The sequence below is a fragment of the Vicia villosa genome, linkage group LG2, assembly GCF_029867415.1.
Source record: "Vicia villosa cultivar HV-30 ecotype Madison, WI linkage group LG2, Vvil1.0, whole genome shotgun sequence".
Taxonomy (NCBI): Eukaryota; Viridiplantae; Streptophyta; class Magnoliopsida; order Fabales; family Fabaceae; genus Vicia; species Vicia villosa.
In genome coordinates, this window is record NC_081181.1 from 119,700,619 (window position 1) to 119,721,018 (window position 20,400).

At 36.3% G+C, this 20,400-nt stretch overlaps 2 protein-coding genes across 2 annotated transcripts; both read left to right on the top strand.

Annotated features, from left to right (window-relative positions):
- Nucleotides 1-14,089: 14,089 nt before the first annotated feature.
- LOC131651906 (uncharacterized) lies at nucleotides 14,090-15,027 on the top strand. Its single transcript, XM_058921629.1, has 2 exons — nucleotides 14,090-14,398; nucleotides 14,611-15,027. Exons 1-2 carry the CDS (start codon nucleotides 14,201-14,203, stop codon nucleotides 14,815-14,817), a joined length of 405 nt encoding a protein of 134 aa, XP_058777612.1. The 5' UTR covers nucleotides 14,090-14,200; the 3' UTR covers nucleotides 14,818-15,027.
- A 2,194-nt stretch (nucleotides 15,028-17,221) lies between these two features.
- On the top strand, nucleotides 17,222-18,971 carry LOC131651907 (upstream activation factor subunit spp27). Its single transcript, XM_058921630.1, has 2 exons — nucleotides 17,222-17,604; nucleotides 18,615-18,971. The coding sequence occupies exons 1-2, from the start codon at nucleotides 17,332-17,334 to the stop codon at nucleotides 18,738-18,740; spliced, it is 399 nt and encodes a 132-aa protein (XP_058777613.1). The 5' UTR covers nucleotides 17,222-17,331; the 3' UTR covers nucleotides 18,741-18,971.
- The last annotated feature ends 1,429 nt before the right edge of the window (nucleotides 18,972-20,400 follow it).

Consider the following 20,400-nt stretch of genomic DNA (forward strand, 5'->3'; position numbering starts at 1 on the left):
CTCCCCCTCAACTTAAGAACCATTTTTTATCACAGAAGGCCAATGGTGGCATAAGAGAACCCTTAATCACTCATTGATCAGCAATCAAATACCTACCTATAGCATAAGAGAAAACTTAAGACCAACTCAACCACCATCCTAGATAACTTAGAACACAAGTCACAACTGTGTTCATAACTCAGGTCACAAGTCACAAAAATAAACAGACTTATGATCAACCACCTTATTCGACATGTTTGTTAAACCTCTGCAAACATTGACTGCAGACAAACCATCTCAATAAACTATTTCTCCCCTTTTTTGGCCAAAAATTGACAAAGGAAGCCTTCACAAAACCATACCCAAACCGAGCTAACCTACATCAGAAAACTCTTATCGAGCCCTTCCAAAACCTTCAGAGAGAAAAATAAATTCTCCTAGATTGACATTGTTCTTCACAGTACACTTAGGAGACACGTGTACACCTGATTCCAATCATCAATCTTCACATGACTAGGCCCAAAACATGCCCAATTAGGATCATGAAAACTCCTTTCAGTAGTCAAATGTCATAACATGTTATTTGACATTACAACCCTCTCAGAAGTATATACTCTTCACACGTTTGATTAGCACGCAAGCCATAAAAATCTGCACTACTGCAGAAATAAACGATAGACAAGTGCTTCACTCCCCCTATCATGGATAACCAATGCTCTTGATTAAGGTGACCACATAAGCCCCAGATGAAGTCACATGAACAACTTCACACGCTCATAGTGAAGAATCACCACTTCACACACATGTTGAACCATAACCACACCCTTATGCAAACAATCTTGAACCAAATACTCTAGCTTCAGGTCTTCAGACTTCTTCAAGAACATATTTGATACATGACCTTTCAGAACCACACACGTTGTTATTCTTCTTTGAATTACCAAGAAGTCATGCATACCTGCTTCAACATCACTTAAGCAAAAAAACTTTTGCTTGCTTCACACGGTTTAGGTTAACACACTTGCAGTTGAGGAAAAACATCTCTCCATAATCTTCCTGATTAGATCACAGTCTTTGAAATCTTTCCTCTGTCTCTACATTCACTAGCAATTGCTGAAACTAGTGAAGTCCTCAACATGAGAGTAGCATGCGTTGCCAAAACATACCAATGTAAATATGATTAGAATATGCATATTTTAACCATCATAGTCAGAACTTCTACCTCAGACAATAATGTTGAGTATCAACTCCATATCCATAAACCCACAGTTCCTTCAGGGATAATGACCAACAACCATGATGTTGCAACATTATTTAGGACATCATCAGTTATCAACCAAAGAACTCATTATACATAGAAGTCCTTGACCCAAGAAGATCTTTAGAGAACACATCTTCAATAGCTACCACACAGAGGACCGTGGAGAGAAATAAACTCTCAAACAATTTCTAAAACATAATGTTCAGAATGCAGACTTAATCACACACGTCAGACAAATACTCAGCTCCCGTCAAAGTATTTGCAATCAGACACATGCACACCTACATAAAAAGAACATTTTCTTGTGTTAAATTCTTCATAACTTCTCTAGGAGGTACACTCATCTAACAAAACTCCCTCAACGCACATGGTAGACCACGAGGTCTGACATCCTTCTTCAGTACACCAATAGTAATCGTGAATTATTCATCATGGCTGACATTCATAAGCGGTAATCCTCAAAGAATTTTTTTACAGGTGTACATTAGTAACTATAAGGGTTTTAAGGACCGATTTGTGAGAGTGAAGGGCGGACCTACTTGTCCCCGAGTCCTCTATGCCTCGGATGGACTCTCGCTTTCCCAACTACTGGACCATAGACCCGTTCCTATTTGTGGTTTCACCTACGATAAATTGAGCGGAGTGGAACGTGACGCCCTTGGAGTTCTAGACTCCTTTAGTATGATGAATAATAAAACACTGCTTCGTGTTCCTAACGAGAAGCTCCTCGAATTCCTTGGCAATTATATTCTCATCAGATGTACGATGAATTATTTTCGTCCTTATATACTCCTTAACTATATACTTTCTTTTTCTGCAGACAAAATGACCAACTTGTCTTTGGCCGAGAAGAGAAAGTTGTTGGATGCGGCCCGCGCTGCCCGTAAAGGGATTGGATGGACGACCATCCAAGAATAAATCCGACCTCTCTGGCCAGGAGACTCAGATAGTAAAGAGGAAAAATACAACCGCCTCCAAGTCCTCTTCAATGAAACTTTCTGAACAAGATGTGTCCACTCAAGTTATTCCCGAGGAACCTCCCCAACCATCTCCCAAGAAGGCTCGAACCATTATGAGGGACAACATCAATCAAAATGATTTGGATGTTATCGCTTTGATGAGAGGACTCGGTGAGAGCAGTGATGGTCAACCTGGTGAGTTCAAATTCTGGTCCAATGACTTCGACGGGCTCAGGTTTGCCTACGACCATCTCCATGCTAATGGGGATGTTAAAAAAGTGAAGTTTGTGGGAGCTGCGCAAATTTTCTATAACCTTAGCTCCTACCTCATGAGGAATATGGTGTTAGCTCGTGGGCTCTTTGAGGTCAGGGATGACCATAAAAGGATAAGCAATCAGCTTTCGAATGATTAGAAGCTCAGGTCGGAGAAGATCACCGAGCTTGAGAGTGACCAAAAGCTTAAGTCAGAAAGGATTACCGACTGGAGAAAAGTCAAAAAGTTGCGGATGATAAGGCTGCCGAGGTTTAGAAGGCTCTCACCAAGCTGAAATCTCAGAAGGAGGCCTCAAATTCCAAGTTTAAAGCTACCATTGAAAACCTGTCAAACTAGTTGAAATCGACAACATATGACAATGATGAATTGAGGGAATCTTTGAGGAAAGCTCAAGTTGATATGCTCACAACAGGTGATGAGGCTTTTTACAAGGCTAAGGAACAGGTGTTGTGCTTGTATTTTGATTTAGATTTGTCCAAAGTAAACTACCCGAAGGTGGTGCAGAATGGCCGCCTTATGGAGTTACAGGACCCGGAAAACACCTCTCCCCCTCTACCAGCTGTGGATGAACCTACAAGCGATGGAGATGGCGAGAAAGACAAGTTGGATTCTTGATATGGTTTGATGACTTTTCCTGTTAGTCATCCACTATGGATGCATTTATGTAATTTCTTTACTTTTTGGTGAGTGACTAGGTCCTCCCTCTTTTTATTTACCCCTTTTGTAATTCAAACATTGCCTTTTGTGGCCTTTTAATTTTATGCTTTATGATTTCGCTTATTTGATTGCCTTATCTTTTTTATTCACGTGTTATCCGATTAGTCAATAGTCGTGTCTCAAATCGGTTTGAAATTGGATTTTCGTGAACCGTCCTCGATGAAACTTAGGCATTAATGCTTTTTATTTTTACCTATGTTCATACATTCCCCAAATTTCTCATATAAGGGGTGTCTAAGGAACTTCTATTCTTAAGATCTTCTTCCTTCTTTAACAATGGATAAGACTAAAGGTGAACAATCCTTTGAAGTCTCGAAGCCATGTAAATTGAGAAGGAAGAAAAGACGTGTTGTCAAGACTGCAAATGAGGCGTAACATTCTTCCAAGGATACTTCTCGTTTTGGGAAGGGTCAAGCCATAGAGACTAAATCACAGCCTCTTAAGACCAAAGATGTTGTTGTGGAACATGATTCGGATTCTGAGCCTGACGAAGATTAACTTCAATACCTCAGCTCGGAAGACCATAAACTCCTCAAATAAGAAGAATAGTTTTTATTCTTGCATTTTCATTTGTACAATTATCGTCAATCATATATAAAGAATTTTCATTCCTTTTATTGCTTTGTTATGACGACTTATATAGCTTCCCAATTATGAAATTGGGTAAAACCTCGTATGATGTAAGCCCCAAGCATTTTTTTTATTTGTTGTAATAACTAATATTAAATGCTTTTATGCTCCGAGTTATGTACAACCGCGCAGCCTACTCGACTTCTAGGTCGGGTAGCTTACTTAATATCTATTCGGATATCCATTGTATCTTGCACATAGCTTCGCATGCTTAGGTACATTTGATTTATGGATCCTCTTTATATCTGGCTCTTTAAGCGAGGCTTTTTGTTTTACAACCCCTTGTCTGCTGGACGAGAAATTTTCTTTTTTGTCTGAGTTCTTGAAAATGCTTGGAACTCTTGCTTTATTTCAGAGACTTCCAATGTGCTTGGATTTGGTTAGTCCAGAGGTTTAAGTTTACGTAGCCCCACTGAAATCGATTATGCCAGAGGCTTGAGAGTGCGCATGAACTTTTGACTTTGGGTGCAGAACCCCTTGTAAGGTCGTTTAAGGGCCTTAGCGAGGTTGACAGAGTCGTCGTCGTGGTACAGATCCTCTTGCAAGGATTCACCAAAGACAGTTTGAGAGCCTTAGCAAGGTTGACCAAATTGTGGACAGCGACCTGAAGACTTAACCGGCTTATAGGTTTAAAGCCCCTTGCAAGGATTCACCAAAGATGGTTTGAGAGCCTTGGCGAGGATGACCGAGTTGCGGACAGCGGCCCGAAGACTTAATCGGCTTATAGATTCAGAGCCCCTTGCAAGGATTCACCGAAGATGGTTTGAGAGCCTTGGCAAGGTTGACTGAGTTACAGACAGTGACTCGAAAACTTAACCGGCTTATAGGTTCAGAGCCCCTTGCAAGGATTCACCGAAGACGGTTTGAGAACTTTGGCGAGGTTGACTGAGTTTCGGACAGTGACCCAAAGACTTAACCAGCTTATAGGTTCAGAGCCTTTTGCAAGGATTCACCGAAGACGGTTTGAGAGCCATGGCGAGGTTGATCGAGTTGCATAGTAAACACAAGTTATTATATGGGGGCCTCATTAAAAACCCTTTCCCTTGCAAGGGAAAAGAATGCACCTTATTTTATTTCATATTGTTCGGTTACATACATTTCAGCTGAAATAAATCCAAAGGTTGGATACATTCTAAGTCCTATGTATTTTCTCTCCTTCTAAAGTCTCTAACTTATAAGCCTCATTATTCAGCTTCTCACGAACGCGGTACAGACCTTCCCAATTAGGAGATAGTTTCCCTTTATTTGCTGAATCTGTTACTCTTTTGAGAACTAGATCTCCCAGGTTAAAACCCCTTTGCATGACCTTCAAGCTGAATCTTTTTGCTAATCGGTCTTTTGTCGCAAATTCTCTGACATGAGCTGCTTCTTGGATCTCCCTCGACCAGGTCGACCGAGGTGTTAAGTTATTATTTATTGGCGTCTTCATCAAAATGTTCACATCTCCAGGTTGGCGTGTTGATTTCAACCAGAATCATTGCGTCTGTCCGATATATAAGTCGGAAAGGTGTCTCCCGAGTAGTTGAATGGGATGTCGTGTAATATGACTAGAGAATCTCATGTAAATACTTCGCCCATAGTCCTTTTATTTTGTTAAGCTTTTTCTTCACCCCGACTAGGATTACATTATTTGCAGCTTCGGCTTGTCCATTAGCCTGTGGATATTCTACTGATGTGAACCTATTTTGTATGCTGAGGTCCTTGCAGAAGTTTACACGGAGGCACTTGCAAACTAGGTCCCGTTATCAGTTATTATAACTTTGGGGAGGTCAAACCTGCATATGATATTTTTCCAATAAAAACGACGTACCTTCTCGGCGGATATTTGAGCGACGACTTCTGCTTCTATCCAAGAGCCTTCTTCACGACCTTTTGATTTCTCAGAAGATTCCCATGATCTCTTTTCCTGGTTACTCTCTTTGCCCTTGATGTAGCATTCGGCCCGAGTAATGATCTCATTCATGTTTACATCCGGATTTTGTGCCAGGGATTCGTTGAACTGCCCGGCCAAAAGACCATGCTGAAACGCTCCCACGAATAAATCCTGGATGGGATTAGAAACCTTGATAGTTTCTTCATTAAACCGTGCAAGGTACTCCCTTAAAGACTCTGAGTGTCCCTATCGAACATTGAACAACATTGTTGTGGAGACTTTTCGGCGCCTGTTGGCCGAGAAGTATCATATCATCTTTTTAGTGAGGTCTTGATAGATTTCGATGGACTGTCGAGGTAGGCTCATGTACCACCTTAGACTACATCCTTGAAAGTACCAGCCATCATCTTACACTTCAAAGAGTTTGAGGGACCTATTACCTCTATTTGATTGTTAACGGAAATAATATGCTCATAGGGGTTGGACTTGTCGTCATATGTGGCCAGTGACGGTGCTCAGAAATTGTCAGGAACTTGGTCCTCCCAAATTTTTTGAAACAGGGGTTGCAGCTCAAGAATCTCGTCTTTTGGTTGTCTGTCCCCTTGACTTTGGAGTTGCAAAACCTGAACGTTATCTTGCAGTGTCTCGTTTGTTGTCGCAGGTCATCGATCATGGTCAACAGTTGCGCCATGTCTAAAGGATCAGTTTCTGAAGTCATTTCTAAGTTAATGAGTGCGGCCTAGGATAAATTTTACCGAGGCCCCACGGTGGGCGCTAATGTTCTTGTGTAAAAACCTGGATATGGTGGAGCTTGTCCTCAGAGGTGAGGAAAGCTTGGAAACTAGATGAACTTTGTTCCAAGAGACGTGTCTTGCTTAACCCTCTTACGGGAGCCCTTTTTATAGCCTCAGCTTGGTCCCTTAAATCCTCATTTAAGAAGCTTCTCTAGAACTTCTATGGTTACTGTAACGCCCCAAATTTAATTAATTATTTAATTAAATTAATCAAGGATCTATTCGTTGGAATTAGTCGAAGTAGATATTTATCGATATTATTCTAAAGGCGTAATTGGATTAATAAGTTGATTTGAGCAGTTAAGTTTATGGTCGAATTAGTAGGATAAATACAACTGCGAGTTGGTATTATTTAAGTTATGGATCAATTGTAGTTGTGGAATATTATTGGGAATAATATTCGTTTATGTTATGTGACTATTTAATTATTTATAGTGTATTTTGTGATTTATTTTATATAATATAATGAAGTTAGTAATATTGGGCCTAGTGGTAGAAATATGACACAATAGATGGATTATGGGTTAAGCCCATTAGCGAGAAGTGAGATAGTAAGAGTTAAGGTTATAGAGATTTAGTCTCATAACTCATTTGGAGAAAGAAGAGAAAGAAGAGAAAGAAGGGAAAAAAGAGAAGAAAGAGGAAAGCTAGGGCATATAGGGGAAGAACTTTATTGGAGAAGATGAAACTTTTGATAAGGTAAGGGTGGAGTTCTTACTCTCTAAGGGTTGACATGATGATGAGTATGGTAGAGGTTAGATTTCATAATTGTAAATCCATGAATGTGTGAAGAATTTGAGTTGTTATGTGTTTTTGGATGTTATGAATGATGTGTATGTTCTAACTTGTATTGATGATTCTATATATGATTTTATGCGTGGGTCTAAGAATATGTGAATTCGTGTTTATGTGTTGATTTTGTGAAACCCTAACTTTGGAGATTTTGATAGAAACCATAAAATTGATTTATGAGATATGTTTGTTGTTTATCATTGATTATAAGTGATGTATATATGATGTAAGCATGAAATTCGGAGTTATTTATGTGTTTGGATGTGTTTTTGGGTCAAATAGGGTATGGAGGTTTGCTGTCATCGCAGAACACATTCTGCAGAATTTGTACTGGGCGCGTCGCGCGCTAGCTTTGGGTTGCGGCATTGAAAAATCATTTCGGCCATAACTTTTTAACCGTAAGTCCAAATCGAGTGTCATTCGAAGCGTTGGAAAGCTAACACAATGAACTACATCATGATAGAATAAAATGAGTTATTTTATGTATAATTCTAGTTGGCATGTATTTATGAAAGTTAGACATTTTGTTGATGTGTTAACGAGTTCCCGTTTTGATGACGAGCTTGATGTGAATGATGTTTTTAGTGATGAATGTGAATTATATGTGGATTATTCATGGAATTGTGTATTCTTTATATTCTATAATGATTATGATCAATTTGGAATTGTTAGAACTATGTATTGGATATCTTAAATGCACACTTGATTAGATATTAAATTTGTGTATATGTGAGGCATGTATGTCGTGATTAAGCATGGAGTTGGAATGACATAGACGTATTAGTATGTTTTGTGTCATTGTGATGGTCTGGCATGGATAAAATTGTGTATGTGTTATGATGTTACTTGATTTGTGTAATGCAATGTTTGTTGTTAATGTGATGAATGTGGTGATGTTTGTTGTTAATATGATGAATCGTTGATGTTGTGATTGTTGTTGTGAAGTGAAATATTGTTATATGATGATACAACATAGTGACGTGATTGAGAAGTGATGAATTACTATAAAAGTAATGATATTTAGCCGATGTTATGATGTGTTATAAATGTTGTATTTGTGTGAATGTTACATTCATTGAGTCACATCCATTGCATAAAGAGACGAGGCCTTAATGGCAAAAGCGGCGAGGCCTTAATGGCAAAAAGCGACGATGTTCCCAAGTGGCTATTTTTGAGACGATGAGAGTTTTACTCCAAATGGTACCACATGCATTTGCATAAGTCGGGTCAGATTTGTATTGTATTTGAAGTTGCTTTGAATGTGTGGTTGCTGTGACGTGATGATGATATGTTTGTTGAGATGTGATGATGATATGTTTGTTGAGAAGTGATGATGATATGTTTGTTGTGACGTGATGATATTATAATTGCGAAGTTGAATATGTTGTCGTAATTGATTAATAACATTGTTGCTGTTTTGAAAGTTGTATTATATTAATAAGTTGTGAAGTTGTAATAATTGTTACATGAAGTGGTGATATGTATGATCTATACCTCCTATATTATTTATCATGCATTCCTTTATATTGTAGGATATCTCACCCCTTTTGCTGATATTTCCCCTACCATGGGAAATAGGCAGGTACTCAAGAATAGCTGTGGATGTTCGAGGTTATTTATATGAAGTCTTTAAGTTGCTCTATGATAAGTCAAGAGGGTCTGACTCTGATACGTAGCACCCGGGGGGATGGTCGTTATTATTTAAGTTGTTGTATTCCAAGTTTACATTTATTTAAAGTTGAATGAAAGATGTTTATAAGTTCATTCTAATTTATTAGTTGAAGTTGGAAGTTATTGAATAACATGGTGTTTTCCGAATGCTATGTATCAATATTAAATGAAATGCAAGTTGTTTGTTGGTTTTAGTTGAAATGTGATATCCCATTGTTTGATGAAGATTTTTAAATACTCTGATTTTTGCTTATACTTACCGAGTAGAATTGGGGTGTTACAGTTACAGACGTTTCTACGTCCTTTAATATCCATCCATGAATGGCACATTCAAGCATCGGTTACAACAGACTTGCCCGTACCAGCTAGACGTTACGTTCGAGTTGTACTTGTGACTTTCCATATGCCTCTAGTACGCGTCCTAACTCCTAGCATCATAACTCGTGACCCTTCCGATTAGGTACTCGGCTGGGTCGTATACCCTACCTCTATCCATAACACATCCTAGGTCGCGTCCTCATAAACATCTTGAGTATGGAATAAGTATACTTTACCTAATTCCCCAAACAAATGGATGCCCTTCAATCCTTATGATAAAAAATGTTCCATCATGTGAGCACACCACATAATTGAACCCTAGCTTAAGGAGAACCTTCTCATCCATATACCGGGAAAGAATGATCAACCTTCCTTTCTTAAGAACCGTGATCCAAAAAAAAACTACCACTCCTCCTTGCTCCAAACAAGAATTTTGAAATATTCATCCTAGGTGATTGGAATGACATTCCATTACTGCAAGCCATATATGGTAGTTTTAGGATGGTTTTAGAGGATCTATTCATGTGAGGTGAGAGGTATATATGTCGTCGTAGTGCTTAGATATAAGCATGTAAGTTATGACCTGTCCTCTTCTCCCATTAACGGAGAAGTATTTATAGAGATTTTGGACCAAGGGTTTTCTCGGTAAAATCCACTGTCAATAAATGGTGCACCATTAAATCCCTGTTTCCAAGGGATGTGGACCAATTACTGACCTTGACTTCCCTCTTTCAAAAAACCGTCTTATCCCATATTTCTCTTGACTGAGCGGGAGGAAAGCACCGGGGCAAGGCGATACATTCCTGAGGGCAACATATGATCATCTCCATTCTAAGGGGAGGCACCATTCTTACCCTTGTTGGGTCTTTTGCAAATATAACAATACACCCTCTCCTCTTATGCAAAATATATTACGCTTTCCTCCTCTAAGAGTTTCTCATATTACATCATCTCCCCCTCATATGTTTTTTTGGTCTAGTAGCCTAGTGACCATAATTTCACTCCTTAAAGGTGAATAAGTAGAATGTCACAGTTTCAAATCCACTGACATGTAATCGGATGCTACTTAAAAGTGAACAAATTATACATTTACATCTATTATTCGATAACATATATTTAAAAAAATGGAACTCTCCTCCCTTAAAAGATGAATAAATTACACTATCCATTCTTTTAGCGGTTCATCTTTCCCTTGTTTGCATAGCTCATCCAAGCTGTTAAAGGTTTTAGGGGCCCTGATTCAAATACCTTTGAAAAATGTGGACCATAATTGAAGTCATAGATTTAATATTTACTTTTTCCTCTCATGGTTGGCTCCCTTGACCAATATCACTTATACAATGAACCTCTCGAAGTAGGATTGTATCAGTTTGTATTTCCTTTGTATGATGGATCCCAGGCTTTTCAGTGGCTTGGGTTGCCTGATTTACACCGTGAAAGGGGTGATCAAAACCAAACCAATCCAATAGAAAACCGCAAACCAAACCAAACCAAACCGAAACCGCAAAAAACCGCATTTGGTTCGGATTAGTTTGGGTCAGTCTTTACAAAACCGCACGGTTCGGTTCGGTTTGCGGTTTGTATTTTGTAAACCGAACCAAATCGAATCAAACCGCACTATGTTACAACCTAAATTTTACTAACTCACATCCAACCCAAACTTAAACTTATTATACATTAGCATTATGATTACGAACAATTTTCTCATCCTTACACATATAATTTCAGTCCCGATCTTCTAAAATCTCTAATAACATTATCACACCTTCTTTGCCACATACATCTTCCCTCTTCTTCTATAATCTCTAATCTCTTATATTCTTTCTTTTTCACCTTCTCATTTTTATGTAAATGTTCCGTATTTCAGTTTCGTTTTTATCGCATATCTTCTTCTCTAATCTCTCAACACTTTTTTTCTTTTTCACTTTCACTAATCTTTTGTCTCTTCTATTTTTTTTTCGTTATAATAATTTTTATATTGTTTTATGCTATTATTTTATGTTTAATATTCCACTTTTGTCTAATTTAATTTTTACATATTAAATGGAAAATTGTTGTCAAAATATGACGAGTTTTGTTGTTATTTGATAGTGTATGAATGTATAAATACAAAATTATGTTATCATCTATATGTGTATGTATGGCTCAATAAAATATTTGTAAAAAACCGAACCAACCGAACCGAACCAAACCACATTAGTTTGGTTTGGTTTGGTTCGGATTTTTTTTAAAAGCCAACCGAACCAAACCAAACCGCACTATTTTTTCTCTTGCGGTTCGGATGATTTTTTTCGTCAAAACCGCCCAAACCGCACCGCGAGCACCCCTATGTATGAAAGACATCTCCTTCTGGTTCCAATATTTTGAGCAAATTTGAACCCCGTGTAGTACTTATTTTTTGTACACTTGGCGTCGTCGAAAAGGCAACCCATGATATTATAAATCCTAAGATCCATCAGGCAAGGGAGAGGCGGGCCATTACAATCCTATATCTAGAGGTTCAATGAAGAAGCGATACTAGTCAAGAGCATCCACAAGAAGATGAAGAAGTACATATCAAGTCTAAGACTCTAATAAGGGTCAAAATTTGCCGAAAGTATTGGAATCAGGGCCCACAAAACCTTTAACAACCTACTATACAAATCTCAATATTGTCATTTCCACCTATATAATGTCCATAACACAAAAGAATATGTACAATTGAAGGATGTTGACAAAGAATTAAGCAAGAAGGGAAAGTTGTCCAAATTTCCCCTAAGACAAAATTATATATAAGAAAAAGAGGCAAGAAGAAGAAAGCCTGCAAATATGAAAGAGTGAAATAGTCTATGAGGCTAAAAAACAAAGACATCACGATCATGGAGAAGAAAATAAATTACCAGTTGCATACACTATTACATGGAGGACATTCAGTGAATGAGAATGACTAATCATGTTAATGAACATTGAGGAAGAGCCACAACAATTGTGGGAGAAACTCTTTGTCAACATCAAAACAGACCCAAAGAGTGCAAAGGAGGCAAATATTAAACGTGATCAACTAAGCGAGACCCCGCATGAATAAATCACGTTGGCTGTGACTAAGATGGCTTTCAGAGGGTTCTCTCATAAATTTTTTAACATATTAAATTATACTAAAATACTTAACAAGAGATTGGAGAGTAATTTACAAAAGAATGATGAAAATATATATATTTTAATTTAGGAGAAATGATAAATATGTTTTATTGAAGAAGATATGTGAATGTATAATTTATTCACTTTTAAGGAGATGTGATTGTCTGAGTGCAAGTTCAAACACGCAACATCTCACTTATTTATTTTTAAGGTATATGTAAAATTTTGGCAAGTAAACCATTAGACCCAAAAAATAAAAGGAAAGTATAATTTATAATAATCATGTCTTAAGAGAGAGAAATGTAACATACTTTATATTAGAGTTGTCAAAATGGGCTACCCGGTCCTAAACGGGCTGGCCCATGTGGCCCTCGGACTTTTCAAGGCCGGACCCAAAAAACTCATTTTTAAATGGGCTCCATTTTTACTACCCAGGCCCGACCCTGTTTGGGCTGCGGGCTACCCGACCCTAAATGGGCCTCGGCCTTAACCGTGCCTATTTTTTAAAAAATAAAATTTTCTCCTTATTTTTCTAATAACCATTCAATTGCATGCAATAATACTTTTATATATATATATATATATATATATATATATATATATATATATATATATATATATATATATATCAAATTACGATTTCTAAATAATCTATATAAACTACAATTAAAATGTAAAATTACATATTAACTTAATTTCAACTATTCAAAATACATCAGAAATTATATTTAATTTTGCACACATAATTAAATAACTTGTTCCAACAAATTTTAAGATATAAATATTCATGACAATTATAATTTTATAACAATCATAACAACAAACTATTATAAAATTTTATAACAATTATAATTAGATTGATGGGATATTATTTTATAGCAAATTGTTATATATATATGATTTGTACTATATCCTACCCTAAAAAGTTACATCATAACTTTTTAAATCTCATTTCAACCTTATTTTTAATTAGAATACATCATGATGTCTTTTCTATACTATCTACATAATTATATTAGGATGAAACCTTTTAGTTTGAAATCAAGTCAAACCATAAGCTTTTGTTTGATATTTATACCTTTACAATACCAAGAAAAAAATTAAAATACATAATACGCAAATTGTTTATAGCATACCTTTATGAATTAAGAAATGATAATTTCTAGTTATATTAATTTTTTTTTCCGGGCTGGTGGGCTACCCATGGCCCATACGGACCGACCCATATTTTTTAGGGTTTTTTAGGACCGAGCTTAAAAAGGTCCAGATGTAAATGGACTCGAAAAATAAGACCCAAGCCCTAATTATCTTCGGGTCTGATGGGCCGGCCCATAAACTTCGGCCCATTTTGACGGCTCTACTTTATATAGATACATGTGTGTATTTTAACCCAAAAGAGAAGAGAATGATAATAATGTAGAAGAATGTAATAATAGGAGAAATGTAATAGTAATTTTTTCCATCAGTATCCGAACTACTGAACTGACTAATTCAATTCTAGGATTAGTTTTGACATTAAAATCACTAAATTACATTTTTTTTTGACAGAATCACTAAATTAATTTTAACAGAAAAACAATGGTAAGTTTAGTGCAATACGAGTGTAATTTATTATAAAAAAATGTAATGAATCCTGATCTATTATGATTTTTTTTTACCCAATGGTCTATTATGAGTTAAATAGTACTCGATCTATTTAAAATCAGCCACTTTGAAATTTGTTGGGATCAACGGCAACACATATAAATCAAATCGGAGATAAATACCAAAAAAAAAAAAAAAATCAAATCGGAGAAGAGAAGTCCAGCCGAAACAATGAATCCATTGGGTGCAGCAGCAGGGAGGAGGAGCATGTCGACGGTATCCAAAGCCGTTGCTGAAATTGTCGGTGTCGGCAAAACCAAGCACCGAAAAGCTACCAGTGAACTCTGCTCCTTCATGGGCATCCCTCATCACTCTCGTTCCGAAATCGCCTCCATCATTTCAAAGTTCATCAAACTCTACAGTTTCAGGGTCCCAACTCTACCCTCTCTTTTCCTTTTGTTTCATCAATGCACACCAACTGTTTGATCAATGTTTTCACTCACAAAACATGCCATAGTTTTGAATTTTTCGTATACTTTTGAACTAAGTAGGAGTGAAAGTGATCAGCGAGTGACTAAAATGAGAGTTTACTCTTTTAATTACTTTACACTTTTTTGACAATGGTATGTGGTGTTGTGCAGAATCCTGGTATTAAGAAAGACAAACTTTGGGAGCAGAATTTGCAAACACTGTTGCGTGGTAGAAATAGTGTTGGTTTTCCTGAGATTGCTAAGATTTTGTCTCCGGAATTCAGCCAGGGTGCGATTAATATCAAGGATACTAATATGGATTCTTCCACGGATAACACTAAGGGGAAAGGCTCCCAGAAGAAAGGGAAAAAGAAATAGGAAGTGGAGGCACTTGGTTGGTTTTTTTCTGTTGCTAGGTAGGAACCAAGTTAGATTTTGAAGGTTTCTCTGTTTTACTTATTATATGCAAATCTGAATGATAATTTCATGACAGTGTACCAATAACAAAACTTGAGGTTCAGGATTGAAACTAGTTTGGCTACTGCCTTGTGGTTCATTGACAAAATAATATATCTTTTTTTCGTGTTCTATCCTGTTTGCCGATTTATCATCTTTCTACTTGTGTGTTTGATTAAACTAAATCATAACTGTTATAATATATTCAAAATGTCTGTTTGCCGATTTATAATATTTTTCTACTTGTGTGTTTGATGTGAAAAGAAAGGAATTGTGTCTGATACATTTCTTCTGACTGCTCCATTGGTTCAATAAAATTCATGGAGCACTAGAAACTAAGTTGTAGTTGGGGTTTTTAGTGACTTTCCCTATTTGCAATTGTTAATTCCATTTATTTATTTTACCATTCATGTCTACTCTATATTAAAGTTGTATAGTTGCTGTTGGATCTTGGAAGTTATCAGGAGAAATTAATGATCCTAATCTACCAATCTAACCTGAATGAGGTTATGGTTGTTTAGTGTTGCCTTAGTCTCTGTCTCTCCCTTGATATCAATCTCTTAAATTTTTTATCATCTGGAAGTAACAGAATATTAAGGAGAGGTGGAACAAAAATAAATGTGACCCACAGGAGGAAGAAAAAAAATCATACTACAGTACTTGAAGCATGGTGAGAAAAAGTTACAAAAGTGCAAAGTACAATTAGGCATAGAAATTATTCCCTGTAATTCCAAAGTAGTACCTGCACATTTGAATTTACACGTCCAAATTTGAGAAATGTCTAAGCCCAACTATAATTGTTTTCTAAAATCTGCTCTAACAGCAGCAGGCATTGAGCATTCATCTTATAATGTAACTATATTCGTGCACTTGTTCCGTTTAAAGACTTTTTTATCTTTACAAAATCATATGCCGCTAGTGCTGTCATGATTGTTTCTATATTATGAAATCCTGCATGATTTGGCTTTGGTCTGAGTTCTCTTTTGTGGTTTTAATTTTGGTTTACTTGTAGCCAACTGTCTTTGCTATGAGAAAACAATGTTTATTATGTACTAACGAAAAACATCAGTTAGGTTTTCCTGTTAAGTGTTAAAAGATAACGAGTAGGATTTTTTTTGCCCAATTCTTTTTATTGGTACTGCATTGATATTTACATTTGTTGTGAGTATGATATTTTATCAGGCTATCCTATTTATGCACTTCATTTGATAACAATTGACGAGTACATGAAAACACAATTAAGACATATTATATCGCATTTGGTTTGTGAGTAAAATTTGGCGATCAAAGAATGAAGACTTGTGCTGTGTGTCTCTCATTCATAATTTGGCAGATGACAATTCCTTGGAACCTTAAAAGGAAGTAGAAAGAATCCCCACGGCATCAAAATCAAGCATTTGCTACACATCATCTAGAACCACTAGGACAACATCTTTGCGTTTAAACCTCACATTTCTTGGAGTTCAAACTCAAGAGAACTTGTGTATATTGTCCACATTCTTTAATGCACATTTTAATGCCTTCTTTTTCTTAGCTAAATTCCTCTCTTTCAGAATTCAATTTGTCCATGACAGTGTTAGCATCCTTCCACAACTTAAACAATCTTGTTTAATTACTGGCTCACGCAACAGGGTATTGGACACATTTCTTATTGACTACCAAATTGCCTTGGACACCATCTGTTATTGCTTCCAAATTACCTTCTTTTGCAAGGTCTTCCACAAATGTTTCAGAAACGTTCAATTATGTTCCGGTTCGAGTCCAAGCCATATTATATAAGTAGATAATAAAATTTTCTCTATTCCTAAGATTTATTCTAAAATGGAGGTAATATTATAGTATCATCTTTTAGTCAACCAACATTTTGTTAGAACTAAATTTGGAAGCCGAATCCTTTACACAAAAACTCATTCAAGGTGACCATAGTTATTTTCTTTGGCAGAGATTAATCATCAAAAGAAGTTAATAGACCATTTACATCTATAACATGTTTATATAAACAAAGAAGCTGATACATGCTCATTCAAATGGATATTCATTATATGTTCACAGCTACAAATTTAAATTATTCATCACACACATACATAAGTTCTGGAAAATATACAATCCAAAACTCTCTTTTGAAACAAATAGACAAAGAAAACAAGCGGGAAACACAAGGAGAGGAAAATAATTTTTTTATTTTTTATTTTTACAATAATTAGAAAAAGTGGTTGATGAAAATACACATCAATCCCTACAATTACCGTATAATATAATCCAATTAAAAACCGCCACGTCGGTTATAATTGTAAGAACTAACAAATATCGAAAAGTTCCGGAGTGAACATCGAGTTCAATAAACGGGAAACGGAACTAAACGGCTAAAAGCTTGAAAACTTTCTCTCTCTAGGGTTTTAGTAAATTTGAAAACGAAAAGCATTTTTCGGAGCGATCATGGTGCACGCTAGGGTTTTCGGAGCATTTGCCGGCCGAGCGCTCATGGCAGCGGCGGCGGCGGCGAAGGGAGCTGCCAAGAAGACTGCTGCTTCCGCCGCAGCTACCTCCACAGCTGCCGTGAAGAAAACGCCGGTGAGCAGAGGTAGCGGAGGCATACAGAAAGTCGTTCCGGTCACTTCTGAGCTCGGCAAATTCATCGGTTCACCTCAGGTTTCTAGAACTGAAGCTGTTAAGAAAGTGTGGGAATACATCAAGCTGCAAAATCTTCAGGTATTCTTTTCATTTCCACTCAATGCTGCTATTTCTCTCCGCGATCTTCGTTTATTTCTCGTTTGAAATTTGATTTTGCACTGAATATAAAGCTTTACTAGGTTTTATTGATTAATTTTGTGCTGGATATTTGATTAGGTTATTGTTTGTTGTAATCAGAGTGATTTGTGCGGTTGATTATTGCGTCAAAACGTTTTGTTTGAAGCTAGGTTAGGGTTTAGTTTTTTTGAATGGATATTTGTGATTCGTACAGTATTGTTGCATCAATGAAGCTGACCATTTCTTATCAAACTTATGTATCTTTAGTGAATCCTGATTCGGTTTCACTGTGTTGTTGCCATGGAGAAATTGTAGCATCATTCAAAATCCATGTAGTGATGCCTAAAGTTTATTTAAAAGTGATTACATAGTTGCATCATGTTAAGGTATTTAGTATGTCATTATCATTATGCGATGTAATGATGGTTTGGAATGGGAGCCCTGGTGCCACGGTTATAGTTGCTGTTCTACGACTTGTAGGTCAGGGGTTTGAGTTGTGTTTTTAGTCTTTATATTGTATGGTTAGGTACATTGCAGATCCAGCCCCTTTGAAGCCTTTTCCATTGTGCGATGGATAAGGTTTTGAGAAGCGGCAGATGGATATGGTTTTGAAAAGCGAAGATGGTAATGATTTTTGAAAAGCAGGTTTCTGATATGCGTCTAAATGATATCCTTAGCTTTGGATTTGTTTATTTGTTAGCTGGTGATAACTATTGTGTAACTTTTGGGTTTTATTCTCTTGTTCATGCTGGCATTTCAGTCCTGTCTGTTTTGTTTCCTTCTTTTTTTTTTTTTCTTTCCTTAACTATGTGTTTTTTGGTCAACAATTTGTGGAAGCTTTCATGATTTACTACTGCTTAAGAGTGACAGGATCATTTGTCTTCAATTATGGAACTTATTATCTTGTATTTTTATCTCTTTTTAGTTTTGGTTGTCTACAAAATGGCTTTAACAGAGATACTGTTTTGCAGAATCCTGACAACAAGAGGGAGATTTTTTGTGATGATAAGCTGAAGACCATTTTCGATGGGAAAGATAAAGTAGTGTTCACTGAGATTGCCAGATTGCTGGCTAACCACTTTGTGAAATCGTCCTGAAATTCAGCTTTGGTGGATTCCTAACTATGGTAACATGCTTTAGTACATTAAGTAGGTCTTTTTATCTTCAACTACATATTTGGTGACCAACTGTTGGAGAAACTTGAAATTTGTAATATTAGATGTTCACTTCGGTTTGAAAGTGGTGTTATTTTGTCCCACTGTCTTGATTTCACGTTGTTATTATATATGCTTTTGTTATATATTCCAAACCATATCTCCATTACTTCCTCTGGTTCTTTGATTTTGTGAGAACACCCTAGATTGATTTTGTTTAAAATGTTAAGCAGGCATTAATGAAATAAGAATAACAGTATACTTGTCAAGTGTAAATTGTTACTTTCCCTTAAAAATAGTCTACACGGATATCTAATTAATCAAACATGATTCTTGTTTCATATTGCTTCTTCAAAATTCATTTGAATAGAAATCAAAGTGAACATGATAATACAGTGACTGTTTTCATAAAATATTTATGGACTGAGATACTAATATATTTGAGCCTAAAAGCTAATTGTATTGTAGCTTTGGTCAGAGTTTTTTGTTATGTCAAAAGTGACTTGATTTTCACCTTAATGTGTTTGAATCATCTCTCATAAAACCGGTCTTGATTAAATCGTTATTTTGCATAGGTTTATATTTGACTGCAATGCTACTTGATCACGATTTCTTGTAGTATACCAGTGAAACATGTCTTTCTGTCCAGGAAACCAAAGCTTCTATAAATATCAAATTTCCGAATTGCATCATGTCCAGACACAACTACTGTTGAACTTGAACCATGCCCCTAGGTGCAGAGTTGTGTATATATATTTACATAATTAAAGTAACATCATCAAATATAGATTTTAAAATATGCTGAGTGTATGTCCCCGCTGTCTTAACAAATAAACGCAGTGATGGAATAAAATTGCTCTAAATTATTCTAAGAAAATACCACATCTTGTTGAGTTATGAATACAATAAGAGAATTTAGGAGTTGATTTTTTGGGTCAAGATTTGAATACAAATGTATAGAATAGCGACATTGTGACAAAATATACTGTAGATTATCCATAAATATTAACTCAACCTGCAATTCCTCTTTGTGTGTATGAGTTTATTTTGCTGTTGTTTATAGTTTCATCTACAGATTAATAAAAACTCATCCTTTGACAAATAAAAAGTCCATGAATACCTATTAGGGTGGGGAACACCAATGATTACACACTCTATGGAAACTTGCAATATCTTTTTCATACTTTTGATTTTAAAACAAGGACACTCTCATTCTACAACAAAATCACTTTATGACTAAAGCATTACATTTTTGTTAAAAATTGGTTTGGATTTTAATCTCACAATGAGTTAGCCTCGAAAGATGTACTTTCGTGTCAGTCGAACCAATTTCTCATGTGGTTAATCTAAGATCTATTGATGAGTTGGTCTCGAAGGATCTACTTTTCCGTCTAGTGTTATGTGTGAGTCTAAAACTCTATAAAACCATTGGATGTAGTCATATTCCATACTCCTTGGACGACGAGTTGGCACATGACGCACATCCTCTGGAACCAGATGATTATAGTTCACTGTTGAAAGAGTATTGTGGTGTACTTTTCGTTATTATCGTATCCACAGGGATTATTGCGATATCACCGCCGTTCTATAGCCTATTTTGTCT

Coding starts and splice junctions, on each gene's coding strand:
- LOC131651906 (XM_058921629.1), top strand. CDS start 14,201: ATGAATCCATTGGGTGCAGCAGCAGGGAGGAGGAGCATGTCGACGGTA. Junction 14,399..14,610: donor TCAAACTCTACAGTTTCAGG/GTCCCAACTCTA, acceptor GGTGTTGTGCAG/AATCCTGGTATTAAGAAAGA.
- LOC131651907 (XM_058921630.1), top strand. CDS start 17,332: ATGGTGCACGCTAGGGTTTTCGGAGCATTTGCCGGCCGAGCGCTCATG. Junction 17,605..18,614: donor TCAAGCTGCAAAATCTTCAG/GTATTCTTTTCA, acceptor ACTGTTTTGCAG/AATCCTGACAACAAGAGGGA.